This window comes from Suncus etruscus, chromosome 17 (assembly GCF_024139225.1).
Source record: "Suncus etruscus isolate mSunEtr1 chromosome 17, mSunEtr1.pri.cur, whole genome shotgun sequence".
NCBI classification, from domain to species: domain Eukaryota; kingdom Metazoa; phylum Chordata; class Mammalia; order Eulipotyphla; family Soricidae; genus Suncus; species Suncus etruscus.
The window spans coordinates 21,387,959-21,415,257 of record NC_064864.1 but is presented as its reverse complement, the minus strand read 5'-3'; the positions used below and the strand labels follow the sequence as shown (position 1 = coordinate 21,415,257).

The 27,299-nt window shown below is 47.2% G+C and overlaps 1 protein-coding gene and 1 non-coding gene across 2 annotated transcripts in view; one reads left to right on the top strand and one right to left on the bottom strand.

Annotated features, from left to right (window-relative positions):
• Nucleotides 1–27,299, bottom strand: part of CLTCL1 (clathrin heavy chain like 1) — a 122,671-nt gene that overhangs the window by 31,382 nt on the left and 63,990 nt on the right. The window contains exons 14-19 of the mRNA XM_049764668.1: nt 25,042–25,205; nt 22,618–22,743; nt 21,737–21,879; nt 20,313–20,547; nt 18,923–19,045; nt 2,139–2,284 (exon numbers count right to left, since the gene is read on the bottom strand). Of these exons, the coding sequence (XP_049620625.1) occupies nt 2,139–2,284; nt 18,923–19,045; nt 20,313–20,547; nt 21,737–21,879; nt 22,618–22,743; nt 25,042–25,205 (937 nt within the window). The remainder of the gene's footprint in view (nt 1–2,138; nt 2,285–18,922; nt 19,046–20,312; nt 20,548–21,736; nt 21,880–22,617; nt 22,744–25,041; nt 25,206–27,299) is intronic.
• On the top strand, nt 26,121–26,311 carry LOC125995175 (U2 spliceosomal RNA). Its single transcript, XR_007490758.1, has one exon. It is a non-coding gene; the product is annotated as a U2 spliceosomal RNA (small nuclear RNA).

Here is a 27,299-nt window from a genome sequence, read left to right as displayed (position 1 = left end):
TGGGGGACGGGTACCACATTGGGTGGTGCTCAGGGGCTATTTCTGTCTGAATGGTCAAATCTAGGCTTCCTGTATACATGCTTAAGGAATGTGGAGTTATCTAGCTCATCATCCCCTAATTTGGGAGTTTCTTACAAAGAAAAATAAAATACTAAATAAAATTCCTAAGATCCGGGTTAGAGAAATAGTACAGTGGGAAGGGAGCTTTCCTTGCACACAGCTGACCAGGTTCCCTGAGCACTGCCAGAAGTGATTCTTGAGTGCAAAACCAGAAATAACTCCTGATGCCCCCAAATAAATAAATGGATCCTAATATTCATAATCATGATGTTGTGTAGTATTCATTTTTATTATAGTATTAACCTTATGATGATGTATTAATGGGTAAATGAGTTGCTTTCAGAATTTTGCTATAGAAAAGCATAGATCAATAGAGAATAAAGAAAACCATAGATCATACTGCTTTGAGTAGTCTTGGATCTATTTCCTGATACTCTGAATCAAGTTTCTTTTGAGATTCAAACTAAGAATGGAAATTACATCTAGCACACACTGCTTTCCAAGCTAATGAGAATCTCCAGCAGGGCTTAAAAGGAGCAATTAGTTGCTTGACAGCCTCCTCAATGTTGATTAGGAGACCTAGATCCTACTGCTCTATAAGAGGAAAGGGATAGTCTGAATTCCTGTCTTAGAAAAGCCTGTTTTTCCTCTCACAAAAAGACTGCTCAAATGCTTTTGTTTGTTTTTGGTTTGGAGGCCACACCTGCATATGCTCAGTGGTTCATTCTCCTGACTCTGCACTCAGAAATCACTCCTGGCAGGCTCAAGAGACCATATGGGATGTTGGGGTTTGAACCCAGGTTGGCCCAAGGCAAATGGCCTAGCCTCTTAGCTTTTGCTCCAATCCCTGCTCAAGTGCTTTTGCAGTTTTCTACAGTTTTTCTTTCATTGAATTCACTGGCCTTCTGATGATTACAGATGTTGCCTATGTTATCTCCCTGTCTATATACTCCCTTCTTTATGATAAAGTTGAACATAATTCTTGTTATCAGTCATCATAAAGGTTTATGGTTTTTGTTGTTATAGTTACTGGCTTAGCAAATAATTAGGTCCTAGAGATATGAAGATGGATAGGAAGTTTGCCTTGTACATAGCCAGCCTGGGTTCAATCCCCAGTACTGCATATGGTCAAGCACTGTCAGGAGTGATCCCTCAGCACAGAACCAGAAGAAAGCCCTGGGCACTGCATGGTAGGCCCAAAAACAAATTAAAAAAAAAAATTCCAGGGCCCGGAGAGATAGCACAGCGGTGTTTGCCTTGCAAGCAGCCGATCCAGGACCAAAGGTGGTTGGTTCGAATCCCGGTGTCCCATATGGTCCCCCGTGCCTGCCAGGAGCTATTTCTGAGCAGACAGCCAGGAGTAACCCCTGAGCACCGCTGGTGTGGCCCACAAACCAAAAAAAAAAAAAAAAAAAAAAAAACCCAAAAACCCCAAAAAACCCAGCTTTGTCACATATGCTTTTTTGGGGGGGGGAGGGGGGAGACACACTAGGTGGCGCTCAGGGCTTATTTCTGGTTCTATACTCAGAAATGACTCCTGGCAGGCTCAAAGGTCATAGGGAATGCCAGGAGTGATCCCTGAGCACAGAGCTAAACTGTGGCCCAAACTCTTTGTTCCCCCTCAAAGAGATGAGATACTAGGGTTGGATAGATAGTACAGGGATTAAGATGCTTGTCTTGGCCGGCGAGGTGGAGCTAGAGGTAAGGTGTCTGCCTTGCAAGCGCTAGCCAAGGAAAGGACCACGGTTCGATCCCCCGGCGTCCCATATGGTTCCCCCCAAGCCAGGGGCAATTTCTGAGCGTGTAGCCAGGAGTAACCCCTGAGCATCAAACGGGTGTGGCCTGAAAAACCAAAAAAAAAAAAAAAAAAGATGCTTGTCTTGTTTGTAACTGACTATGTTCGATTACCAACACAACATCTGGTCTCCTGAGAATAATCAGGAATAAACCCTGAGCGCAGTCAGAAATAAGCCCTGAGCACCACTGGGTGTGGAGGGAAAAAACGGTGAGATACTAAAAGTGGATGTCAAGCTACTGACAACTGACCAAGCCAGCAGCTATCACATACATACTCTCACCTGTGCTCACTGAAGACAGAGTTATCCAGAACAATCTTCTCCAGCAGCTCAATCAGTTCATTAGGGAGGTCAGCTGTCATGAAGGCCTTAACAGTGACTGAAACCTCTTCAGGATCCTGTGTTTCTGATAATGCTGTTTGTACCACCTAGTTTTAAAAGTTGTTTGAAAGAACTCAGTTAGGTAATGTCAATTCAAAATTGTATCTTTCAAGTTAAATAGAAGGGAAGGACTCCTACATGACAATCTGGAAAGACCTCTATGGAAGTAAACTGGAGAAACTTTTCCATTTGCTGTATTTATTTTAATTAATTAATTTATTTTTGATTTTTTGATCACCCAGTGGTGCTCAGGGGTCACTCCTAGCAGGGTTAGGGGACCATATGGGATGCTGAGGAATGAGCCCGGGTTAGTTGCATGCAAGATAAATGCCCTACAGACTGTGCTATTGTTCCCGGCCCTCTTTGTCTTTTTTGTTTGTTTGTTTTGGGGCCACACATTGCGACACTCAGGGGTTACTCCTGGCTCTGCGTTCAGAAATAGCTTCTGGCAGGCTTGGGGAAATATGGAATACTGGGGATTGGCCTGGATCAGCTGCATACAAAGCAAAAGCCCTACCAGTGTGCTATCGCTCCAGCCCCTCTTTGTCTTTTCTTAAAATGTTTTTTTAATCACTGTGAGATAACTAAGTTGTTCATGATTGAACATCCCTTCATCAGTGCACATTTCCTGCTACTAACATCTCCAGTTTGTTTCTCGTGCTCCTCACTGACCTTCTTACTGCTTGCTTTTAAAGCTTTCACTCCTTTTAAATATGGGTCTGCAATATGGTTATTGAAAAGGTATCATACATATCATATTACCTACTTTTAGCACCCAGTTCTTGTCCTGAGTGATCATTCCCAACAAATATTATCACAGTGGTCCATTCTCTGATCTCACTGCACTCCCCTGCTCTTTGTGGCAAGTTTCCTACCATGGATCAGTTCTCCTGGTCTACATCTCCAATGTCTTTTGGTATTACTTCCATACTAGTTGTTTTTTTTGGGGGGATTTTTGGGCCACACCTAGCGGTGCTCCTGGCTGTCTGCTCAGAAATAGCTCCTGGCAGGCACGGGGGACCATATGGGACACCGGGATTCAAACCAACCACCTTTGGTCCTGGATCGGCTGCTTGCAAGGCAAACGCCGCTGTGCTATCTCTCTGGGCCCCCATACTAGTTTTTTAATCTCAAAATGAGTGTGCTCATTCTGTGTATATCCCTCATATGCTGACTTATTTTTTTTGTTGTTTTTTTTTTGTTTGTTTGTTTTTGGGTCACACCCGGCGGTGCTCAGGGGTTACTCCTGGCTGTCTGCTCAGAAATAGCTCCTGGCAGGCACGGGGGACCATATGGGACACAGGGATTCGAACCAACCATCTTTGGTCCTGGATCGGCTGTTTGCAAGGCAAACACCGCTGTGCTATCTCTCCGGGCCCATGCTGACTTATTTCACTCAGCATGATTCTCTCCATATCCATCTATGTATAAGCAAATTTCAGGATTTCATTTTTCCTAACAGTGGCACAGTATTCCATTGTGTAGATGTACAGGTTTGTTTTTTTTTTTCCCTGTCACACCAGTGTTGCTCAGGATTACTCCTGACTCTGTTCAGAAGTCACTCCTGGCAGTCTCAGAGGATCATATGGGATGCTGGGATTCGAACCACCGTTAGTCCTGGATAGGCTGCGTGCAAGGCAAACACCCTACTGCTGTGCTATCTCTCCAGCCCATGTACCTGTTTTTTAATACACTTAAATGTTCTCAGGCACCTGGGTTATTTCCAGATTCTGGCTATTGTGAATAGTGCTGCAATGAACATAGGCGAGAAGATGCCTTTTCTGCATTGTGCTTTGGCTCCTGAAGATGTATTCCAAGGAGCGGTATTTTAGGGTCATATGGGAGTTCAATTTCTAGTTTTTTGAGGAATGTTCATATTGTTTCCCAAAAAAGGCTGAACCAGTCAACATTTACACCAGCAGCGAATGAGTCCCTTTCCCCTGCATCCATGCCAGCAATGGTCATTCTTGATGTTTACCAGTCTCTGTAGTGTGAGATGATATCTCATTGTAGTTCTAATTTGCATCTCTCTGATGATTATGTGGAACAGTATTCACATGTCTTTTGGCTATCTGTATTTCTTCTTTGAAGAAATATATGCCCATCTCTTCACCCCATTTTTTGATGGGGTTAGATGTATTTTTCTTGTTAAGCTCTACTAGAGCCTTATATATCTTAGATACTAGCCCCTAATCATATGGGTATTAGGTGAATAGTTTCTCCCATTTCATGAGCAGATTTTGTATTCTGATCCTCATTTCCTTTGATTTGCAAAAGCTTAATTTAATGTAGTCCCATTTATCTTTGCTTCTACTTGTTTGATCAGTGATGTTTCATCCTTGAAGATACTTTTAGCTTTAGTGCCATGAAGAGTTCTGCCTATGTTTTCTACTTATTGTTTCAAGTCTGATATCAAGGTCTTTAAACCATTTTGATTGACCTTTGTCCATTTACTCTATTTTAGAAATTAGTTTTCTGCATATCAAAAGGATGACATTCATTTCTTTTTTTTTTTTTAATTTATTTTTGGGTTTTGGACCACACCCAGCGACGCTCAGGGGTTACTCCTATGTGCTCCTGGCTTGGGGGACCATAAGGGATGCCGGGGGATGTAACTGTGGTCCGTTCTAGGTTAGCACTTGCAAGGCAGACGCTTGCCTTACCTCTAGTGCCACTACTCACTCCTGGTGGTGCTCAGGAAACTGTATGTTTTGCTGGGGGAGGGGTCACACCTGGAGGCGCTCAGAGGTTACTCCTGGCTCTGTGTTCAGAAGTAGCTCCTGGCATGCTCAGGGAACCATATGAGATGCTGGGATTCGAACCTCGGTCTGTCCTGTGTTGGCTGCATGCAAGTCAAATGCCTTACCACTGTGCTATTGCTCTGGCCTGACACTCTTATTTCTGTCCCAATAGTTATTGTAACTTCCTGGGAGCCGGGAGTCAGGCAGGAGGAGGTTTGGCAGGCCCACGCCATGCCGGAGGCCTGCTTGGCCAGGCCTAGGGGGGGTGCGGGATTTGGGTAACCCCAGCACCCCTCTGCCGCCTTGCTCCAGATCTCCAGGGCTTCCCCGGGCCACACCCCTGGGCAAGCCGGTGAGTTGGGTCCCTTGGTGGAGCTTGAAGGACCCTAGGCCTTCCCCCACTATCCATGCGGCTCCTTAGGGAGGGTCTGGGTGGGGCTCTGAACTTCTGTTCTCCCAGCTTCTTGAAGGATCTCTCCTTCCTGGGAGCCGGGAGTCAGGCAGGAGGAGGTTTGGCAGGCCCACGCCATGCCGGAGGCCTGCTTGGCCAGGCCTAGGGGGGGTGCGGGATTTGGGTAACCCCAGCACCCCTCTGCCGCCTTGCTCCAGATCTCCAGGGCTTCCCCGGGCCACACCCCTGGGCAAGCCGGTGAGTTGGGTCCCTTGGTGGAGCTTGAAGGACCCTAGGCCTTCCCCCACTATCCATGCGGCTCCTTAGGGAGGGTCTGGGTGGGGCTCTGAACTTCTGTTCTCCCAGCTTCTTGAAGGATCTCTCCTTCCTGGGAGCCGGGAGTCAGGCAGGAGGAGGTTTGGCAGGCCCACGCCATGCCGGTGGCCTGCTTGGCCAGGCCTAGGGGGGGTGCGGGATTTGGGTTACCCCAGCACCCCTCTGCCGCCTTGCTCCAGATCTCCAGGGCTTCCCCGGGCCACACCCCTGGGCAAGCCGGTGAGTTGGGTCCCTTGGTGGAGCTTGAAGGACCCTAGGCCTTCCCCCACTATCCATGCGGATCCTTAGGGAGGGTCTGGGTGGGGCTCTGAACTTCTGTTCTCCAGCTTCTTGAAGGATCTCTCCTTCCTGGGAGCCGGGAGTCAGGCAGGAGGAGGTTTGGCAGGCCCACGCCATGCCGGTGGCCTCCTAGGCCAGGCCTAGGGGGGGTGCGGGATTTGGGTAACCCCAGCACCCCTCTGCCGCCTTGCTCCAGATCTCCAGGGCTTCCCCGGGCCACACCCCTGGGCAAGCCGGTGAGTTGGGTCCCTTGGTGGAGCTTGAAGTACCCTAGGCCTTCCCCCACTATCCATGCGGCTCCTTAGGGAGGGGTCTGGGTGGGGCTCTGAACTTCTGTTCTCCCAGCTTCTTGAAGGATCTCTCCTTCCTGGGAGCCGGGAGTCAGGCAGGAGGAGGTTTGGCAGGCCCACGCCATGCCGGAGGCCTGCTTGGCCAGGCCTAGGGGGGGTGCGGGCTTTGGGTAACCCCAGCACCCCTCTGCCGCCTTGCTCCAGATCTCCAGGGCTTCCCCGGGCCACACCCCTGGGCAAGCCGGTGAGTTGGGTCCCTTGGTGGAGCTTGAAGGACCCTAGGCCTTCCCACACTATCCATGCGGCTCCTTAGGGAGGGTCTGGGTGGGGCTCTGAACTTCTGTTCTCCCAGCTTCTTGAAGGATCTCTCCTTCCTGGGAGCCGGGAGTCAGGCAGGAGGAGGTTTGGCAGGCCCACGCCATGCCGGAGGCCTGCTTGGCCAGGCCTAGGGGGGGTGCGGGATTTGGGTAACCCCAGCACCCCTCTGCCGCCTTGCTCCAGATCTCCAGGGCTTCCCCGGGCCACACCCCTGGGCAAGCCGGTGAGTTGGGTCCCTTGGTGGAGCTTGAAGGACCCTAGGCCTTCCCCCACTATCCATGCGGCTCCTTAGGGAGGGTCTGGGTGGGGCTCTGAACTTCTGTTCTCCCAGCTTCTTGAAGGATCTCTCCTTCCTGGGAGCCGGGAGTCAGGCAGGAGGAGGTTTGGCAGGCCCACGCCATGCCGGAGGCCTGCTTGGCCAGGCCTAGGGGGGGTGCGGGATTTGGGTAACCCCAGCACCCCTCTGCCGCCTTGCTCCAGATCTCCAGGGCTTCCCCGGGCCACACCCCTGGGCAAGCCGGTGAGTTGGGTCCCTTGGTGGAGCTTGAAGGACCCTAGGCCTTCCCCCACTATCCATGCGGCTCCTTAGGGAGGGTCTGGGTGGGGCTCTGAACTTCTGTTCTCCCAGCTCTTGAAGGATCTCTCCTTCCTGGGAGCCGGGAGTCAGGCAGGAGGAGGTTTGGCAGGCCCACGCCATGCCGGAGGCCTGCTTGGCCAGGCCTAGGGGGGGTGCGGGATTTGGGTAACCCCAGCACCCCTCTGCCGCCTTGCTCCAGATCTCCAGGGCTTCCCCGGGCCACACCCCTGGGCAAGCCGGTGAGTTGGGTCCCTTGGTGGAGCTTGAAGGACCCTAGGCCTTCCCCCACTATCCATGCGGCTCCTTAGGGAGGGTCTGGGTGGGGCTCTGAACTTCTGTTCTCCCAGCTTCTTGAAGGATCTCTCCTTCCTGGGAGCCGGGAGTCAGGCAGGAGGAGGTTTGGCAGGCCCACGCCATGCCGGAGGCCTGCTTGGCCAGGCCTAGGGGGGGTGCGGGATGTGGGTAACCCCAGCACCCCTCTGCCGCCTTGCTCCAGATCTCCAGGGCTTCCCCGGGCCACCCCCCTGGGCAAGCCGGTGAGTTGGGTCCCTTGGTGGAGCTTGAAGGACCCTAGGCCTTCCCCCACTATCCATGCGGCTCCTTAGGGAGGGTCTGGGTGGGGCTCTGAACTTCTGTTCTCCCAGCTTCTTGAAGGATCTCTCCTTCCTGGGAGCCGGGAGTCAGGAAGGAGGAGGTTTGGCAGGCCCACGCCATGCCGGAGGCCTGCTTGGCCAGGCCTAGGGGGGGTGCGGGATTTGGGTAACCCCAGCACCCCTCTGCCGCCTTGCTCCAGATCTCCAGGGCTTCCCCGGGCCACACCCCTGGGCAAGCCGGTGAGTTGGGTCCCTTGGTGGAGTTTGAAGGACCCTAGGCCTTCCCCCACTATCCATGCGGCTCCTTAGGGAGGGTCTGGGTGGGGCTCTGAACTTCTGTTCTCCCAGCTTCTTGAAGGATCTCTCCTTCCTGGGAGCCGGGAGTCAGGCAGGAGGAGGTTTGGCAGGCCCACGCCATGCCGGAGGCCTGCTTGGCCAGGCCTAGGGGGGGGTGCGGGATTTGGGTAACCCCAGCACCCCTCTGCCGCCTTGCTCCAGATCTCCAGGGCTTCCCCGGGCCACACCCCTGGGCAAGCCGGTGAGTTGGGTCCCTTGGTGGAGCTTGAAGGACCCTAGGCCTTCCCCCACTATCCATGCGGCTCCTTAGGGAGGGTCTGGGTGGGGCTCTGAACTTCTGTTCTCCCAGCTTCTTGAAGGATCTCTCCTTCCTGGGAGCCGGGAGTCAGGCAGGAGGAGGTTTGGCAGGCCCACGCCATGCCGGAGGCCTGCTTGGCCAGGCCTAGGGGGGGTGCGGGATTTGGGTAACCCCAGCACCCCTCTGCCGCCTTGCTCCAGATCTCCAGGGCTTCCCCGGGCCACACCCCTGGGCAAGCCGGTGAGTTGGGTCCCTTGGTGGAGCTTGAAGGACCCTAGGCCTTCCCCCACTATCCATGCGGCTCCTTAGGGAGGGTCTGGGTGGGGCTCTGAACTTCTGTTCTCCCAGCTTCTTGAAGGATCTCTCCTTCCTGGGAGCCGGGAGTCAGGCAGGAGGAGGTTTGGCAGGCCCACGCCATGCCGGTGGCCTGCTTGGCCAGGCCTAGGGGGGGTGCGGGATTTGGGTAACCCCAGCACCCCTCTGCCGCCTTGCTCCAGATCTCCAGGGCTTCCCCGGGCCACACCCCTGGGCAAGCCGGTGAGTTGGGTCCCTTGGTGGAGCTTGAAGGACCCTAGGCCTTCCCCCACTATCCATGCGGCTCCTTAGGGAGGGTCTGGGTGGGGCTCTGAACTTCTGTTCTCCCAGCTTCTTGAAGGATCTCTCCTTCCTGGGAGCCGGGAGTCAGGCAGGAGGAGGTTTGGCAGGCCCACGCCATGCCGGTGGCCTGCTTGGCCAGGCCTAGGGGGGGGTGCGGGATTTGGGTAACCCCAGCACCCCTCTGCCGCCTTGCTCCAGATCTCCAGGGCTTCCCCGGGCCACACCCCTGGGCAAGCCGGTGAGTTGGGTCCCTTGGTGGAGCTTGAAGTCCCTAGGCCTTCCCCCACTATCCATGCGGCTCCTTAGGGAGGGTCTGGGTGGGGCTCTGAACTTCTGTTCTCCCAGCTTCTTGAAGGATCTCTCCTTCCTGGGAGCCGGGAGTCAGGCAGGAGGAGGTTTGGCAGGCCCACGCCATGCCGGAGGCCTGCTTGGCCAGGCCTAGGGGGGGTGCGGGATTTGGGTAACCCCAGCACCCCTCTGCCGCCTTGCTCCAGATCTCCAGGGCTTCCCCGGGCCACACCCCTGGGCAAGCCGGTGAGTTGGGTCCCTTGGTGGAGCTTGAAGGACCCTAGGCCTTCCCCCACTATCCATGCGGCTCCTTAGGGAGGGTCTGGGTGGGGCTCTGAACTTCTGTTCTCCCAGCTTCTTGAAGGATCTCTCCTTCCTGGGAGCCGGGAGTCAGGCAGGAGGAGGTTTGGCAGGCCCACGCCATGCCGGAGGCCTGCTTGGCCAGGCCTAGGGGGGGTGCGGGATTTGGGTAACCCCAGCACCCCTCTGCCGCCTTGCTCCAGATCTCCAGGGCTTCCCCGGGCCACACCCCTGGGCAAGCCGGTGAGTTGGGTCCCTTGGTGGAGCTTGAAGGACCCTAGGCCTTCCCCCACTATCCATGCGGCTCCTTAGGGAGGGTCTGGGTGGGGCTCTGAACTTCTGTTCTCCCAGCTTCTTGAAGGATCTCTCCTTCCTGGGAGCCGGGAGTCAGGCAGGAGGAGGTTTGGCAGGCCCACGCCATGCCGGAGGCCTGCTTGGCCAGGCCTAGGGGGGGTGCGGGATGTGGGTAACCCCAGCACCCCTCTGCCGCCTTGCTCCAGATCTCCAGGGCTTCCCCGGGCCACACCCCTGGGCAAGCCGGTGAGTTGGGTCCCTTGGTGGAGCTTGAAGGACCCTAGGCCTTCCCCCACTATCCATGCGGCTCCTTAGGGAGGGTCTGGGTGGGGCTCTGAACTTCTGTTCTCCCAGCTTCTTGAAGGATCTCTCCTTCCTGGGAGCCGGGAGTCAGGCAGGAGGAGGTTTGGCAGGCCCACGCCATGCCGGAGGCCTGCTTGGCCAGGCCTAGGGGGGGTGCGGGATTTGGGTAACCCCAGCACCCCTCTGCCGCCTTGCTCCAGATCTCCAGGGCTTCCCCGGGCCACACCCCTGGGCAAGCCGGTGAGTTGGGTCCCTTGGTGGAGCTTGAAGGACCCTAGGCCTTCCCCCACTATCCATGCGGCTCCTTAGGGAGGGTCTGGGTGGGGCTCTGAACTTCTGTTCTCCCAGCTTCTTGAAGGATCTCTCCTTCCTGGGAGCCGGGAGTCAGGCAGGAGGAGGTTTGGCTGGCACTGGTAATCTCTGTCCAGTCTACATTTTCAAAATCGCGTGGGGGCTATTGCCCCCGCGCGCACAAGAAACATTAATAGTACTCTCACAAGAAACATTACTAGTACTCACTATCATTGAATTATGTTTTTATGTATGCAGAATGTCCATTTTGTACTCTGCCCTTTTGCATACCCCTTCATAAGTTCATATTTCTCTTTAACTTCTTTAACTCCTATCATCATTACTCCTTTTTTACCCTTTCTAACTTAAGTACTCTTGAGTCCTAATTCACAGACCAAAGTGGTGCCCTAGAGTTAACACCCACACAACTATTTTAAAAGGCATAAAAAGGACACATATCTTTTCAACATTTTATGCGTGTTTTCTTTGACGGCTATAACTTTTGCTAAATACTTTCTTATACAGTGATGATCCCCCCCCATTTTTTTTTTATCTTCTCTTTGTGAACTACTCAATATGGAATTTGGTGTGAAAGAATCCCTCAGTTTAATACTTATGTTTGAACCAAGTCATGGGTCTTGTTGGAAATGTTCTTATGCCCCCATATATCTGATAGCACCACGTGGCTTTATATCTTGTTTGCGTAGGCACACTGACATGGGAAAATACTATACATACCAATAAGTTCTTATCTAATAGAAAGGGGAACACACAAATCTTGTAGTACAATGAGACCTTACACCCTGAACATTGACATAAAGACCTGGCACAGGCCTCAGAAGAATGGACATTCTCCATTTACCCCTTGATCTACAGAAGACATTTACAAAACATCCAAGGTTGTATATAACATCACCCGGAGGCATTCCTGTACCAGGGACGACCCTACAGCTGCTCTGACATCGATCTACTCAAAAGAGACATCCCTTAGCACTGAGAAGACAACAAGAACAATGACCTGTTTACTGGACAGGGCTTGCTGTATTGCCCATTTATGGTGAGGTTTGTCTATAACATCACCTGGAAGCAATCCTCTACCACGGAAGACCCTACCACTGCTCAGACATCGTCCTGCTCAAAAGAGACTTCCTTTAACACTGAGAAGACTTAACAACAACAACAACCTGCTTATAGGACAGGGCTTCCTGCATTCCCCTTTCATGGTGAAGTGAAACGAGAAGGCACTCCTCATCATGACTTCAATGTAGGACATGCAGATTCCAGAATCTTTAATACAGAAACATGAGACCAACAACAGAGACTCTGTGATAAGTGTGTTGGCGCTACGGACAATGTCTTGGAGCGAACGATAACTTTCCTGAGGCCTAGAGCTGGTCTTATGCCAGGAAACTTCAGGGGTAGGATCTCTTTGTATTTAGGCCAAGGCTATTCCTTTCCATGCCTCTCATATTTTGGTGGGCCTATGCAAACAACAATTGCCACTCTAACACCGTTTTTACTGTGCTCCTTTGACTCTAATCCTTAAAACACACCCACTTAAAAATTTGAGGTTAACTTAAGCTAATATGCATGTACATGGAAATGTAAAAAACACTATGCCTCTAATGTTTAAGGAGTTACGTAAGCTTGATGGCTTTAGATTGCCTTGTGTGCTGTTAAGAAATATTATAATGTGCTACAATCTGGGGACTTGAGGGAAAAAGTAATTGCACATGGATTCTGTTTTATTTATCTTAACTTTTTTTGGTGAAAATTCAAAGTTAAGATATCAGCAAGGGGACTTCTTCTGATAATTATGTTATGGGTGATTGTCCTTCCACTGTAACTTTACCTTATCCTCTTTCTTTGCATCTTTTGTTCTCATAATTCATAATAAAAAATTATAAAAAAAAAAAAATAGTTATTGTATAAATTTACTTTTTTTTTGAGAGAGAAAAGGGGGGTAATCAGGGCTTATGCCTTGCTCCGAGCTCCAGGATCGCTCGTGGCAGTGCTCAGATCATATATGATACCAGAGACTGAAACCAGTTGGCAAAGTGCAAGGAAAGTGCCTTATCTGTTATATTATCTCTCTGACCCCTAAATTTATTCTCTTTTTTTTTTTTTTTTTTTGGTTTTTGGGCCACCCCGGTGACGTTCAGGGGTTACTCCTGGCTATGCGCTCAGAAGTCGCTCCTGGCTTGGGGACCATATGGGATGTCGGGGGATCGAACCACGGTCCGTCCTAGGCTAGCGCTGGCAAGGCAGACACCTTACCTCTAGCACCACCACACCGGCCCCCTAAATTTATTCTTGAGCAATACAGTCTAATGAATAGATAGCTGAGAGGCATACCTGCTCTTTTTAAGCTACTATTTGAACAAATATGACTTCCATATCTCTATTATGGACATTGTAGGAGCTTGTTAATCAGAAGCATAGTTGTGGTGGTAGCTCATCTTCTAGGGAAACAGACTGCACTAAAAATGCTAGAGCCAGAAATACTATCTGGGAGAAAGACCAACATAGAACTGTCACACTGCTCCTCACCCAATTATTGGTGTCTCACCTATATTAAAAAATTAGGGGCCCGGAGAAATAGCATGGCGGTATTTGCCTTGCAAGCAGCCGATCCAGGACCTAAGGTGGTTGGTTCAAATCCCGGTGTCCCATATGGTCCCCCGTGCCTGCCAGGAGCTATTTCTGAGCAGACAGCCAGGAGTAACCCCTGAGCACCGCCGGGTGTGGCCCAAAACAAAACAAAACAAAAAAAATTAGGCAATTTTTTTTTTGCCAAAGTATGCTTCCTAAAGAACAGCAGATTAAAATATCAGCAGTTTTCTTTGCAACTTGTCCAGGGGCCTTTAGTAACTTCAGAATTTTTATTTTGTTAAGTTTCTGGCTTTTGGGCAATATTTTAGGCAGTTAACAGAAAAGGGAATAGGGGATAGAGAGACAGTACAGCCATTAAGGCACTTGCCTTGCACATGGCAGACCTGGGTCCTTGGCATTCCGTATGGTTCCCTGAGCACTGCCAGGAGTAACCCTGAGCATTCTAGGTGTGGCCCACAAACAAACAAACAAATAAAATAATTAACAGAATTGAGGAGCTCTGTCATTGCTGTTATATGTTTGATCATAAACTTTCTTTTTTTTTTTCTTTTTTTTTTTTTGGTTTTTGGGCCACACCCGCTTGACGCTCAGGGGTTACTCCTGGCTATGTGCTCAGAAATCGCCCCTGGCTTGGGGGGACCATATGGGACGCCGGGGGATCGAACCGCGGTCCTTCCTTGGCTAGCGCTTGCAAGGCAGACACCTTACCTCCAGCGCCACCTACCCGGCCCCTGATCATAAACTTTCTCCTAAGTAGCTTCAGTGGAACTAGGATCAGAGTCAATTTAGTTTCTTTTTCTTTCCTTTTCTTTGGGATGTGTTTGTGTCACACATGGCAATGTTTAAGGGTTACTCCTACCTCTGTGTTCAAAAATTACTCCTGGCACAGTTGGGGGACTATATGGGATGCTGGGGGTTGAACCCAGGTCAGCCGCGTGCAAGGCAAATGCCTCACCCGCTGTGCTACTGCTCCAGCCTAAGGTTTAGTTTACTTTTCAAGTGGTCAGTGTATGCTCAATGAAACCATAAGATGCACACAACAACTGTAAAAGTTCACAATTGTTCCGGAGAGATAGCACAGTGGCGTTTGCCTTGCAAGCAGCCGATCCAGGACCAAAGGTGGTTGGTTCGAATCCCGGTGTCCCATCTGGTCCCCCGTGCCTGCCAGGAGCTATTTCTGAGCAGACAGCCAGGAGTCACCCCTGAGCACTGCCGCGTGTGGCCCAAAAACCAAAAACCAAAAAAAAAAAGTTCACAATTGTAACTGGCATGCAGAAGATCCAAGAAAAGGGGCTATTTGAGACTAGAGAAATAATACAATGGGTAAGGTGCTTTCCTTGCACACAACTTACCTGATTTCGATCCCTGGCACCCCATATGATCTCCTAAGCACTGCCAGAGTGATTCCTGAGTGCAGAGCCAGGAGTGACTCCAGATCATTGTCAGATGCTAAACTAAACTAAAAAACTAAAACTAAACAAAGCTAAAAAAGAAAAGGAGCTATTCACAATAATTAAATAACAACAAAAGCAACAAAAAGGGTATTTGTGAGAGAAATAACTTGTGGTATCTTCTACTAAATCCATCCAGATTAGGAGATGCATTTTTATGGCATGCTGGCATCTAATTGTCAATTCTTGAAAACAAAAACAAAAACAAAAACAAAACAAAACTAGGTTCTTTCAAGTAAAAAAAAAGCATATTCAGCTTCAATCTGGCGGACACAGGATGGTCACCATAAGGTTACTTTAGGTAACTGCTTCTAAGTAAACTTTTATGAGTTTATACTCCAGACCTAAAAGCAGTCTGACACTGACAGCATGAACTTCCTGTAATTAGAAGAAAACTGCAGGCAAACATCTCCCAGGATGTGACTATAAATATTCAGACACATAATGGGAGGACTAACAGTTCACATAAACAATGGGAACAAGGGCCACAAACTGGATTTTGTTTAGTGCAGTGTTAGAAATGGTCTTCTCTGGCGCCAATATGAAACATGACCTACAAGACATGTCAGGTGCTGAACCAAACCTGGAGAAATCTCTCTGTGAATGTGGACTATTATGCACAGTGAATCCAAATGGAATGTTTCAAAGTTTTTTGCTCAATGTTGTTCTTAGGTTGAGTGAAGTAATATTAAATACTCAGGTAATTCTATGGGTAAGCTAAATTGCCAAACAACCTGGGAATCCACTCATCTTAAAATGTTCCAAAAAATGGGGCTGGCGAGGTGGCGCTAGAGGTAATGTGTTTGCCTTGCAAGCGGTAGCCAAGGAAGGACCGTGATTCGATCCCCTGGCGTCCCATATGGTCCCCCAAACCAGGGGCAATTTCTGAGCACTTAGCAAGGAGTAACCCCTGAGCATCAAATGGGTGTGGCCAGAAAAAACAAAAATTAAAAAAAAATGTTCCAAAATAAAACTGTACTAAGGGGGGCCGGAGAGATAGCATGGAGGTAAGGCATTTACCTTTCATGCAGAAGGTCATCAGTTCGAATCTGGCTTCCCATATGGTTCCCTGTGCCTGCCAGGAGCAATTTCTGAGCATGAAGCCAGGAGTTTCCCCTGAGCACTGCCGGGTGTGACCCAAAAACCACAAAAACAAAACAAAACAAAACAAAAAAAACTGTACTAAGAAAAATGGGGCTGGAGAGATAGCATGGAGGTAAGGCATTTGCCTTTCATGCATTGGTTCGAATCCAGCTGGTGAGGTGGCGCTAGAGGTCAGGTGTCTGCCTTGCAAGCGCTAGCCAAGGAAGGACCACAGTTCGAATCCTGGCATCCCATATGGTCTCCCGAGCCTGCTAGAAGTGATTTCTGAGTGTGGAGCTAGGAGTAACCCCTGAGCACTACCAAAAACCAAACAAAAACAAAAACAAAAAAACAAAAACTGTACTAAGAAAAGAAAATAATGACAGATATGAGGAACGGTGGACAAAAAACAAGAAGGCAAAATTTAGCACAGGAAAAGTTATAACCCAACTCAAATTTAAACATATTCCCAGTGGATTGGCAATGTATCTAAGGGAGGTGGGTGCCTAATTGGTAGCTCAGGGAGGAAGTCCAATTACTGAACTTTTTATTTTTCCCAGTGTTATTTTCCAGGCTATTTTTCTAGTGGTTTTATTTTAATTTTGGGAGGTTTGGGCCACACCCAGCAATGCTCAGGGGTTACTCCTGGCTCTGAAGTCCAGAATTACTCCTGGAGATACTCAGGGGATTATAGGGGAGACCGAGGACTTAACCCAGGCTGGCCTCATACAAAGCCCTACCTGCTGTACTCGCTCCCTGGCCCATCTCAGGTGGTTTTTTTTGTTTTTGTTTGGTTTTTGGGTCACACACAGCAGTGCTCAGGGGATACTCCTGGCTCCACGCTCAGAAATTGCCCCTGGCTGGCTTGGGGGACTATATGGGATGCCAGGATTCGAACCACTGTTCTTCTCCATGCAAGGCAAACGCCTTACCTCTGTGCTATCTTTCTGGCCCCTTCTCAGGTGGTGTTAAGATGCAGCAGCCTTGGGACCGGGAAGGTGGCGCTAGAGGTAAGGTGTCTACCTTACAAGTGCTAGCGCTAGCGTAGGACAGCTAGCTTGTCCATATGGTCCCCCCAAGCCAGGGGCGATTTCTGAGCGCATAGCCAGGAGTAACCCCTGAGCATCAAACGGGTGTGGCCCAAAAACCAAAAAAAAAATAAAAATAAAAAAGATGCAGCAGCCTAGGGAAAAGTGTTAAGGATATTGGAAATACCATCTGCTAAGATCTGAGAGGCAGTAGGAAGTGTGTTAAGTTACCAAAGCTGACAACTATCTACTAGATACCACCTAGAAGAACTCCAGGGTACAGCCAAGCTTCAGGGAAGCACTGAAGCACTGGACAGTAATAAGAGCACAATTTGGAGAGAAAGCATGAAGGTGGGGCATTTGCCTTGCATGGAGAAGGATGGTGGTTTGTATCCCGGCATCCCATATGGTCCACCGAGCCTGCCAGGGGCAATTTCTGAGCATAGAGCCAGGAGTGACCCCTGAGCACTGCCAGGTGTGACCCAAAAACCAAAAAAAAAAAAATAAAGAAGCACAACTTGATAGAGGAAGTATAGCTGAAGTAACTTTAGTATCCCTTACTTTCTTTTTTGTTTTGTTTTGTTTCTGGGCCACACTCGGTGATGCTCAGGGATTACTCCTGGCTATGTGCTCAGAAATTGGTCCTAGCTTGGGGGACCATATGGGATGTCAGGGATCAAAACAGGTACATCTTGGGGCCAGAGAGATAGCATGGAGGTAGAGCGTTTGCCTCTCAAGCAGAAGGAAGGTGGTTCAAATCCTGGCATTCCATAAGGTCCCCCGAGCTTGCCAGGAATGATTTCTGAGCATAGAGCCAGGAGTAATCCCTGAGCGCTGCCGGGTGTGACCCAAAAACCAAACAACAACAACAACAACAACAACAAAACAGGTACATCTTGGGTCAGCCACATGCAACGCCCTAGTGCTGCACTATTGCTCCAGTCCCAAAATCACTTAATTTCTGTCAACAAGGGCTAAGCTGGGGGGGAAAAATGAAGAATTCAGGGCTGGGGGGCACCAGAGAGATTGCATGGAGATAAGGTGTTTTGCCTTGAATGTTGAAGGATGATAGTTTGAATCCAGGCATCCCATATGGTCCCCTGAGCCTGCCAGGAGTGATTTCTGAACGTAGAGCCAGGAGTAATCCCTGAGCACTGCTCGGTATGATCCAAAAACAAAAAACAAAAAAAACACAACAACAACAAAAAAGAATTCAGGGCTGGGGAGTTAGTTCAAAGGGCTGGAATCTATGTCTGGCATATTCCAAGTCCCAAGTTCAATCCTCAGTGCTATATGGCCTCAAGCACCACAGGGTACAGCATAACTAAGTCTGAGCAAAACTTTATTATAAGACCTATGTATTGAAATACTGTCATGCAGAAACCAGCTAAGTATGTTTTTGGAGTGGTTTTGGGCCCCTGAGCACTGCCTGAAAGTGTTAGAATTAAAATAGATAAATAAGGATTCAGCATAGCATACATGCAACCTATCAAATATTCCTTTCATTGCACTTGAACATTCCTATTCAAATGCTGACTATACCTATAATCAAAAAAGAGCCCACTTACTCCATTCTTGGGAATCAAGACCATTTTCAAATAAGCTACTGAAGGAAGAAGCATGCAATGAAAATTCAATTTTTGTTTTTGTTTTTTATAGGGGGAGGGACACACCTGGCAGTGCTCAGGGGTTTACTCCTGGCTCTGTGCTTACTCTTGGCAGGCTCAGGGGATCTATATGGGATGCTAGGGATTGAACCCAGGTCGACTGTGTACAAGGCAAGTGCCCTACCTGCTGTGCTATTGCTCTGGACCCAAATTCACAATTTTAAATTCAAGGGATCAATGGGACACACACAGTCACACACACACACAGACACACACACAGACACACACACACCCTCATTCTATCTCTTCCTCTTTCACATACACACACCTGCACAGACACACAGACATACACACACCCTCATTCTATCTCTCTCTCTTTCACACACACCTACCTCATTCTCTCTCATATCCTAAAATCACACACACACACACACACACACACACACACACACCCTTATTCTCTCTCACACCCCAATATCCTGATCACCACATCCATCTAGGACTTGTTTCCTTCTTCCTTTTTTTTTTTTTTTTGCCACACCTGGTGACGCTCAGGGGTTACTCATGGCTATGCTCTCAAAAATCGCTCCTGGCTTGGGGGAACCATCTGGGACGCTGGGGTATCGAACCACAGTGTGTCCTAGGTCAGTTGCATGCAAGGCAAACGCCCTACCGCTGCACCACCGCTCCAGCCCATTTCTATCCTTCACCTGGTCAATTAGCTGTCTTCTGGATGGGTTGGTTTCTTCAAGCACTTGAGCCCAGAGCTCTGGATCCTTCCTGCGCACCAGGTAGCGGGCCTCACTTTTGAACAAAGAATTCTCATTGCAAACCTGAAACAAACATATTTGTGTGTAAAATAAACAGCCATCAAATGGAAATTTTCTTGGAGCACTTACTCCAAGTGACTTGTTTCACACTAACTGATTCACCAGAGATTGCCAGGTGAAGACTAGGTTCACCTGGCCTGTCATTCCTATGATTAGTGTACCAAATCTGAGAATGAGAAACTGAACTGCTCTTTATCTTATCTTTAGCTCTGTATATTTTGAGACATTAATAGATTCCGTTTCTAATTATCATGTTGGATGCTCTGCAGAACTGCAAGACCAATTATCTACGAGCACCTTACAGTCAAACACGCATCAGGTGCACTATAGGAGATTTCTGAATTTTTAATATAGTTATATATCAATAATTCAATCTTTAAGAAACTCATTGAATATATGTAGGTTCAAACCTACAGGTGAAGAAAGCAGAAGGCTAAGAGAAATCAACAAGAGTGATGAGTGAAAGGAAAGGCATATGTAGGAGGCTATCTGAAGAAGGGACATAGAAGTACAGTTACATGGGATAGAGAGACACCCAATGTGAAAAAACAAAAAGTGGGGCCGGGCGGTGGCGCTGGAGGTAAGGTGCCTGCCTTGCCTGCGCTAGCCTAGGACGGACCGAGGTTCGATCCCCCGGCGTCCCATATGGTCCCCCAAGCCAGGAGCGACTTCTGAGCGCATAGCTAGGAGTAACCCCTGAGCGCCACCGGGTGTGGCCCAAAAACCAAAAAAAAAAAAAAAAGAAAAAAAAAAAAGAAAAAACAAAAAGTATATCATTAGATTGTGTAGAAGGAGACCAGTCCAGGGAGGAGCCTCAAATAAGGTTAAGAGGCTCACTTTTTTTTGTTTGTTTTTTTGTTTTGGGGCTACACCCAGTGATGCTCAGGGCGACTCCTGGCTTTGTGCTCAGAAATTGCTCCTGGGCTTGGGGGACCATATGGGACTGGGGAATCAAACCACAGTCTCCGTCTGTCCTAGGCTAGCACAGGCAAGGCAGACACCTTACTGCTTGCGCCACCGCTCCAGCCTGAGGCTCACTTTTGCACTTAAAATACAAGAACTGGAAGAAGGGGTAAAAGAATCAGATTGGCTGGGTCTACAGGTTCAATACATGTAAACTGAGGATGAGTGTCAGAATAAAGAAAACACTACAAGACCTGCCATCTAGTGGTTTAGCTAAGACTTTCATAAGCACCTAAAACACAAATCTGAAGTCCTGCTCCAAGAAGTTACAGCAGCACCTGGGAAAATCAGCACATTTTCTGCCTACCTTGATGAGCTCAAGGTCACACTGTCCTCGCTCATATGCCACACAGGCCAGATGTGGGTCCCGCTTCTCACAATATCGACCAACAATACGACTGTCATAATGGGCGTTCTCTTTTAAGAAGCGCTCAGGGCTGCTGTTGCTGTCAATATATATTTTCGCAAGTGCATTGTGAGTAGCAGGTTCTTCACAGCCTTCATGATTCCGAGACTCCAGCCAGGGGAGAAGCAACTTTAGCCTTTGAAAGGAAAAGCACCATAAAACTTCAGGGTAATCTTAAGACATGGAAAGCTTCTTGGGGATTGGGGGTGTATCTCATTCCATTAACTTCAAGTTGCTCAAGGGACCAAGACAAACTTGGTTTATTTATTTATTTATTTATTTATTTATTTATTTATTTATTTATTTATTCGTCTGTAAGGCACCTGTCTTGTATGTGGTGGACTCAAACAGATCGTGGTTCGAATCCCGATGTCCTCTATGGTCCCCCGAACCTGCCAGGAGCCACTTCTTTTTTTTGGGGGGGGTCACACCCGGCGGTGCTCAGGGGTTACTCCTGGCTGTCTGCTCAGAAATAGCTCCTGGCAGGCACGGGGGACCATATGGGACACTGGGATTCAAACCAACCACCTTTGGTCCTGGATCGGCTGCTTACAAGGCAAACGCCAGTGTGCTATCTCTCCGGGCCCAGGAGCCACTTCTGAGTGCAGAACCAGGAGAAACCCCTGAGCACCACCCGGTGTAACCCCTAAACAAACAAACGAACAAACAGAAGACACACACAAAATAACCACTCTCCATTTATTTATTTATTTATTTATTTATTTATTTATTTATTTATTTATTTATTTGGTTTTTGACTCACACCTGGCAGTGCTCAGGGATTACTCCTGGCTCTATGCTCAGAAATCGCTTCTGGCAGGCTTGGGGGACCATATGGGATGCTGGGATTTGAACCATCATCCTTCTGCATGCAAGGCAAATGCCCTACCTCCATGCTATCTCTCCAGCCCCAACAAACTTGGTTTTCCAAATTTATTTAAACTTGTTTTTTCCAAAGACTTTAGTACCAACAACAAAGAACACATCACTAGTTCTAAGATTGATTATAGGAGGGGCTGGAGAGATAGCATGGAGGTAAGGCATTTGCCTTTCATGCAGAAGATCATCGGTTCGAATCCCGGCGTCCCATATGGTCCCCCGTGCTTGTGAGGAGCAACTTTTGAGAGCATGGAGCCAGGAGTAACACCTGAGCACTGCCGGATGAGACCCAAAAAGCAAAAAAAAAAAAAAAAAGATTGACTATAGGAAAGACCAATTATGGTGACAGTAATAGAACTGGAAGATTAACTGCAAAGGGATCTTTAAGAATCAGTCAGGCTTAATAAATACTGAATGCCAGAGGCATGAGAAGATAGACACATTACCTATTTCTTTTTTCTACTTCAGCTACCAGCTCATCTGTAGAGAACTGTCCTCTCACTACCATGATTAAGTTTTTAATTACTTCCTCAGAACAATCCACATCAAGCAGTCCTCCAACCACAGCGGGGATCCTGCTAGGGTTGACCTAGAATTAATCAAGATGGTGATTTTTAATGCCACACTGCTTTAATCTTTCAAGAATTAGAAGTACATTTACCTAACAGGGTTCCATGAAAGAATAAGTTGTATTCCCCCAACTCACTTTCCTATTTGGGAGCCCTAACCCCTGATGCAACAGTATTTGATGTTAAGGGGTTAGATAATTATGGTTAAATTATGGACCCACAATACAATAGAATTAATATTCTTAGAAGGGAAGACAGTAGAGGTAAACAAGCATATCGGAAAAGAAAGGTTATGTGTGGACAGAGCAGAAGGTAGCATCTGCGAAGGAGAGTAGCCTCCAAAGGAACCAATTCAAATGGAGAGTTGAAATTCTAAGTTCAATAACTGAGAAAAATTAATATCTATCAATTAAGAGCTTCATGTTCTCATTTGTGGTATTCTATTATAGCAATTCAAGCTGACAATGGTAACATTCTTCAAACTGGTGGTCTCAGACACATTGAGAGGTCAGAGGCAGTCTTAATACCAACAAGACAGAAAGGTAGCTGAGAAACAGCTTTGATGATCCCAATAGTACCTTTTTTTCTTGGCCACACACAGCAGCACTCAGGGGTTATTCCTGGCTCTGCACTCAGAAATTACTCCTGGCAGGCTCAGGGAATTAAATGGGATGTTGGAACTTGAACCCAGTTCAGCAGCATGCAAGGCAAATCCGCTCTCTGTGCTATTATAGCTTTGCCCTTCACCCTCACAATACCTTCTGAACGTAGATCTCAATATACTTCTGCAGGTTGTTGCGATATAAGTACAGGACAAGATCATGTACGAAGTCAAACCTATCACACACGATGATAAGGGGAAGCTGATCTGTGAGTTTGGCCTCCTGTGAATTAAAAGATAAATCAGGCAGTGAGGACTTGAAATAAGAATGGCATTGCTTCTGCAGTAGAATGACCAGGTAGGAGAGTCATGATAAGACTATTCTGTTAGGCCCGGAGAGAGAGCATAGAGGTAGGGCGTTTGCCTTTCATGCAGAAGGACGGTGGTTCGAATCTCGGCATCCCATATGGTCCCCCGTGCCTGCCAGGAGCGATTTCTGAGCGTAGAGCCAGGAGTAACCCCTGAGCACTGCTGGGTATGACCCAAAAACAAACAAACAAAAGACTGTTCTGTCATTACAGGGCTTTTGCTTTAGGAAACAAGCGGAAGATTAAAAGAAAAGTATTTTGTAAAAAATAAACAACTCCGCTAAATTTAGCAATAACATAAAAAATATGTTTTTTTGTGTGTGAAGCAAGATAGCTTTTACTGAAATCTATTTTTATAAGACAAAATTGGTTTTATTGATTTAGAAAATGATTAACCAAACCAAAAACATTATTAATTCTCTTTTACAGTTCCTAGTAGTGTATATAAATATGGACATGATTTTGTGTTTGGTTTCCAGATCTCTTTAAGTTTTAGTTTGTAACCTCTATAGTCATTTGCCTTAATCTGCAACTTTTATTTCTTTTTTTAAAATTAAAATCTTTATTTAAGCACCATGATTACAGTTTGTAGTTGGGTTTCAGTTATAAAAAAAATAATACCCCCCTTCACCAGTGCAACATTTCCACCACCAATGCTCTCTTCCCTCCATTCCATTCTCAACCCCTGAAATTTATTTAGAAAGATGTGAGAAGAAAAAAAGAAGCATATGTACAAGAGAGAACACAAACTTCTCCAGAGTGGAAATAAGCAAGCAAAGAAACAGACATGCGAGCAATATAAGTGTTAAAGGGAGAATACAGGCTTGAAGAACAAGCCACCAAATTGGTTTAAAACTAAACATCTGTTTGAAAAAAACAAACAAAAAAAAACAAACAAACAAACAAAAAACTAAACATCTGTGCCTCACCTGGAGCACCAAAAAAAAACAAAAAACAAAAAAAACAAAAAAAACTAACCATCTGGGCCCGGAGAGATAGCACAGCTGTGTTTGCCTTGCAAGCAGCCGATCCAGGACCAAAGGTGGTTGGTTCGAATCCCAGTGTCCCATATGGTCCCCCGTGCCTGCCAGGAGCTATTTGTTTTTTGTTTTTTTTGGTTTTTGGGCCACACCTGGCGTTGCTCAGGGCTTAGCCAGGAGTAACCCCTGAGCACCGCTGGGTGTGGCCCAAAAACAAAAACAAAAAACAAAAAAACAAAAACAAACAAACAAACATCTTTGGGACTGGAGAGATGTATAGTGGGTAGGGAGATTGCCTTGCAGGTGGCTGACCTAGGTTCTATCCCAGTATCCCATATAACCTCTTTCGAACCACCAATAATTCCCGAGTGCTGTCAGGAGTAACCCTTAAGTATTATTAGGTATGGCCCCCAAACAAACACAAAATAAAACCAATCATCTTTTGGGTTAAGCCATGTAGCTCCTTATGCATGAATCTTCCCTGATCAGGCAGTAGAGAGGCAGCTACTCTCAGGAAAAGTCACGCTTTTTTAGACCAGCAGTCCTATACCCATAGAACTTGGTTGTTGGCATCCAATTAGCTGCTTTCCACAATGGCCCTGGGTCACAATTAAGTTTCATTATACACAAAGGACATTTCCCAGGCTCCCTATATCCTAGTTTTGTTCACACAACCTACTTTGCTCTAATGGAATGGGAATAGAAGTGTTGAATGCCACTTTCAGGCCTTATCCTTATCCTGGTGAGAGAAGTAGAATGCCTGTTTCAAATACAGGCAAGGGTTGGAAAGGTTGTACTGGTGAAGGGGGGTGTTTTGTTTATGACTGAAACCCAACTACAATCATGCTTATAATCATGGTGCTTATAGATTTTTTTTTTTTATTTTTGGATCATACCTAGAAGTGCTCAGGGGTTCCTCTTGGCTCTAAGCTCAGAAATTGCCCCTGGCAGGCTCAGGGGACCATATGGGATGCCGGGATTCAAATCACTGTCCTTCTGCCTGCAAAGCAAATGCCCTACCTTCATGCTATCTCTCCGGCCCCAATACAGATATATATATATATATATATATATATATATATATATATATATATATATATATATATATATATATATATTTCTCTGCCATAGCTCTGCCTTGGAGAACTCAGAGAACCCTGGTCAGACAAACTCAACTTTTCAGTTCTTGTGGGTGATGTGATCAGGGAAGAAGCAATGATTGTACATACTCACTTTTAGAAAATTCTTCACTCTTTCAGGATTGTAGCAATTGCTTTCTCGGCATATCCTTTCCACCTCCTTGATCTGTCCTGTCTTACAGGCAGCTTGAATATACTTCAAGTGCACATCTGGATCTTGGCTGAAGTTCACAATTGAGCCCAGGAAGTAGAAGAGGCCTATAGAGAGATACTGTTCCATTTTGTGTCCTCATACTATCACTTGTGTACTTCATAGTCATAGCCTATCTGTCCTTAATATCTCTGTCACAACAACCTTTCTCAATCCACTAAGAACACACATACATACCACTAAGAGCTTATCATTTGCTTCGGCACCTCCAAAAAAAATAGCTAGTAAGACTACTACAAAAACTGGGAAGTGTCCCTGAATTATTCTGCTATAAAATGCTGGTAATATGTGTATGTGTAATCATTAGGGGATTCAGGTATGCCTTAAATGGTCATCTTTTTTGTTTGTTTGTTTTTGGGTCACACTCAGCAGCGCTCAGGAGTTACTCCTGGCTCTACACTCAGAAATCACTCCTGGAAAGCTTGGGGGACCATATGGGATGCCGGGATTCGGGATTCGAACTGCTGTCCTTCTGCATGCAAGGCAAATGTCCTACCCCCATGCTATCTCTCCGGCCCCAGATGCTCATTATCACCCCACCCCCATCTTCTAAATAACTTTACTTTAGAGTAAGACCTGCCCATTTCTGGGAGAGACTTGGGGAGGTCTCAAAAAGGAGGGGATAGATTAGAGATTATGGAGGAGAGAAGCAGCAGGAGGAGTGATGGCTGAAAGTCAAGGTACAGTGCAGGACTGACTAGGGATCCAGTGTAAATGGTTATGATAGGCCACACATGTTGGCCAGAGCTGAATAAAGATGGTATCTCCTGAACCCTGACTGCCTGTGAGTTTTCTACCCGCCACTATCCTGAAGCTGCAAACCCACCAGCTGGAGGGGGTTGGAATGACATGGCCTGAGCTGAAGGAGAAAGGCCTCTCATCCCTCCATCACCATCCACCACCATCCAGCCCATCCAAAGGGCTAGTATGCAACAGGTCATCTTTAAGAATAATTTAAACAAATCGCTTCTCGGCTTTTTGGCTAAAATCAAGTGTAGTATCTGTTCTTATCAGTTTAATATCTGATACGTCATCTATCCGATGACAATATATTAAATAGATTTTTGGCACTAGGAACTGGAATAGGAGCTTGCTCTGTCCATTCCACGCATTGACCTGGTATTGCAGTACCTCCAGGAATGGTGCACACACACACACACACACACACACACACACACACACACAAAGAATAATTTAAACTGAGGGGCTGAAGCAATAGTAAAATAGGTAGGATGCTTGCCTTGGACCTGGATAACTTGGGTTCCATATTTAGCACCCATTCCCTTGAGTACTTCTAGGAGTAATCCCTGAGAGTAGAGCCAGGAGTAAGTCCTGAGCATTACTGGTATGCCCCAAAACAAAACAAAATGTATTTTTTAAAAAAGATTTTTTTAAAGAACAATTAAAACTAAGATCATCTAAGATGGTGTGTGACTAATTCTTTAAAGAGACAGTATAGAACATACAAAACAGGCAAAGGAAGCAAAGTTTTAAATAGTAGCTTCCAAAGGAAAAGTATGCTACTTGAATGGAACTAATAGCATATATAGGAGCTCCACATAGTTACAGACCAAGATCACTTTTTATTATTTCCTAACCATTCAAGAGTGATCCAGGAGTAGGTCTAATAGTTGCTGAATATGATATAAAAGAGAAGACAACTTTATTTAGAAGAGGATTATTGGCTATAACCTGGAGATGGACTCTTCAGCTCCAAGACAAATGGTTCTACTAACATTACCCTAATATCATTTTCAAACTGCTGTTATGGACTTTGCTGTGATATCATCTTCTGATGAGGTCAGATCCCTGAGGATTGGTCTTATTCTCACTCCTTCAACATACCAGCTTCAGTAGGTTGACTTACTAGACAAATTCTTGGTCTCTATTAGCAGCCATCCCCAGCCCCAACAAGCATAATTTTATGGTATGATGCCCAAGGGGTACAAAGGAAGCCAACAAGATCAGGCCCTTACCAAGCATTTACATTCCACTAAATCCTCCATAGAGGTCTCACTCATGGGAAGGTCTCTCAGGACTGCACACTTCCAAAACCACTAGTTCAAAATTTTTGGTCAACTATGGCTGATTGTGCAATACCAAGAGACACTGTTCCTCATAAGTTACCAGGAACAGAAAGA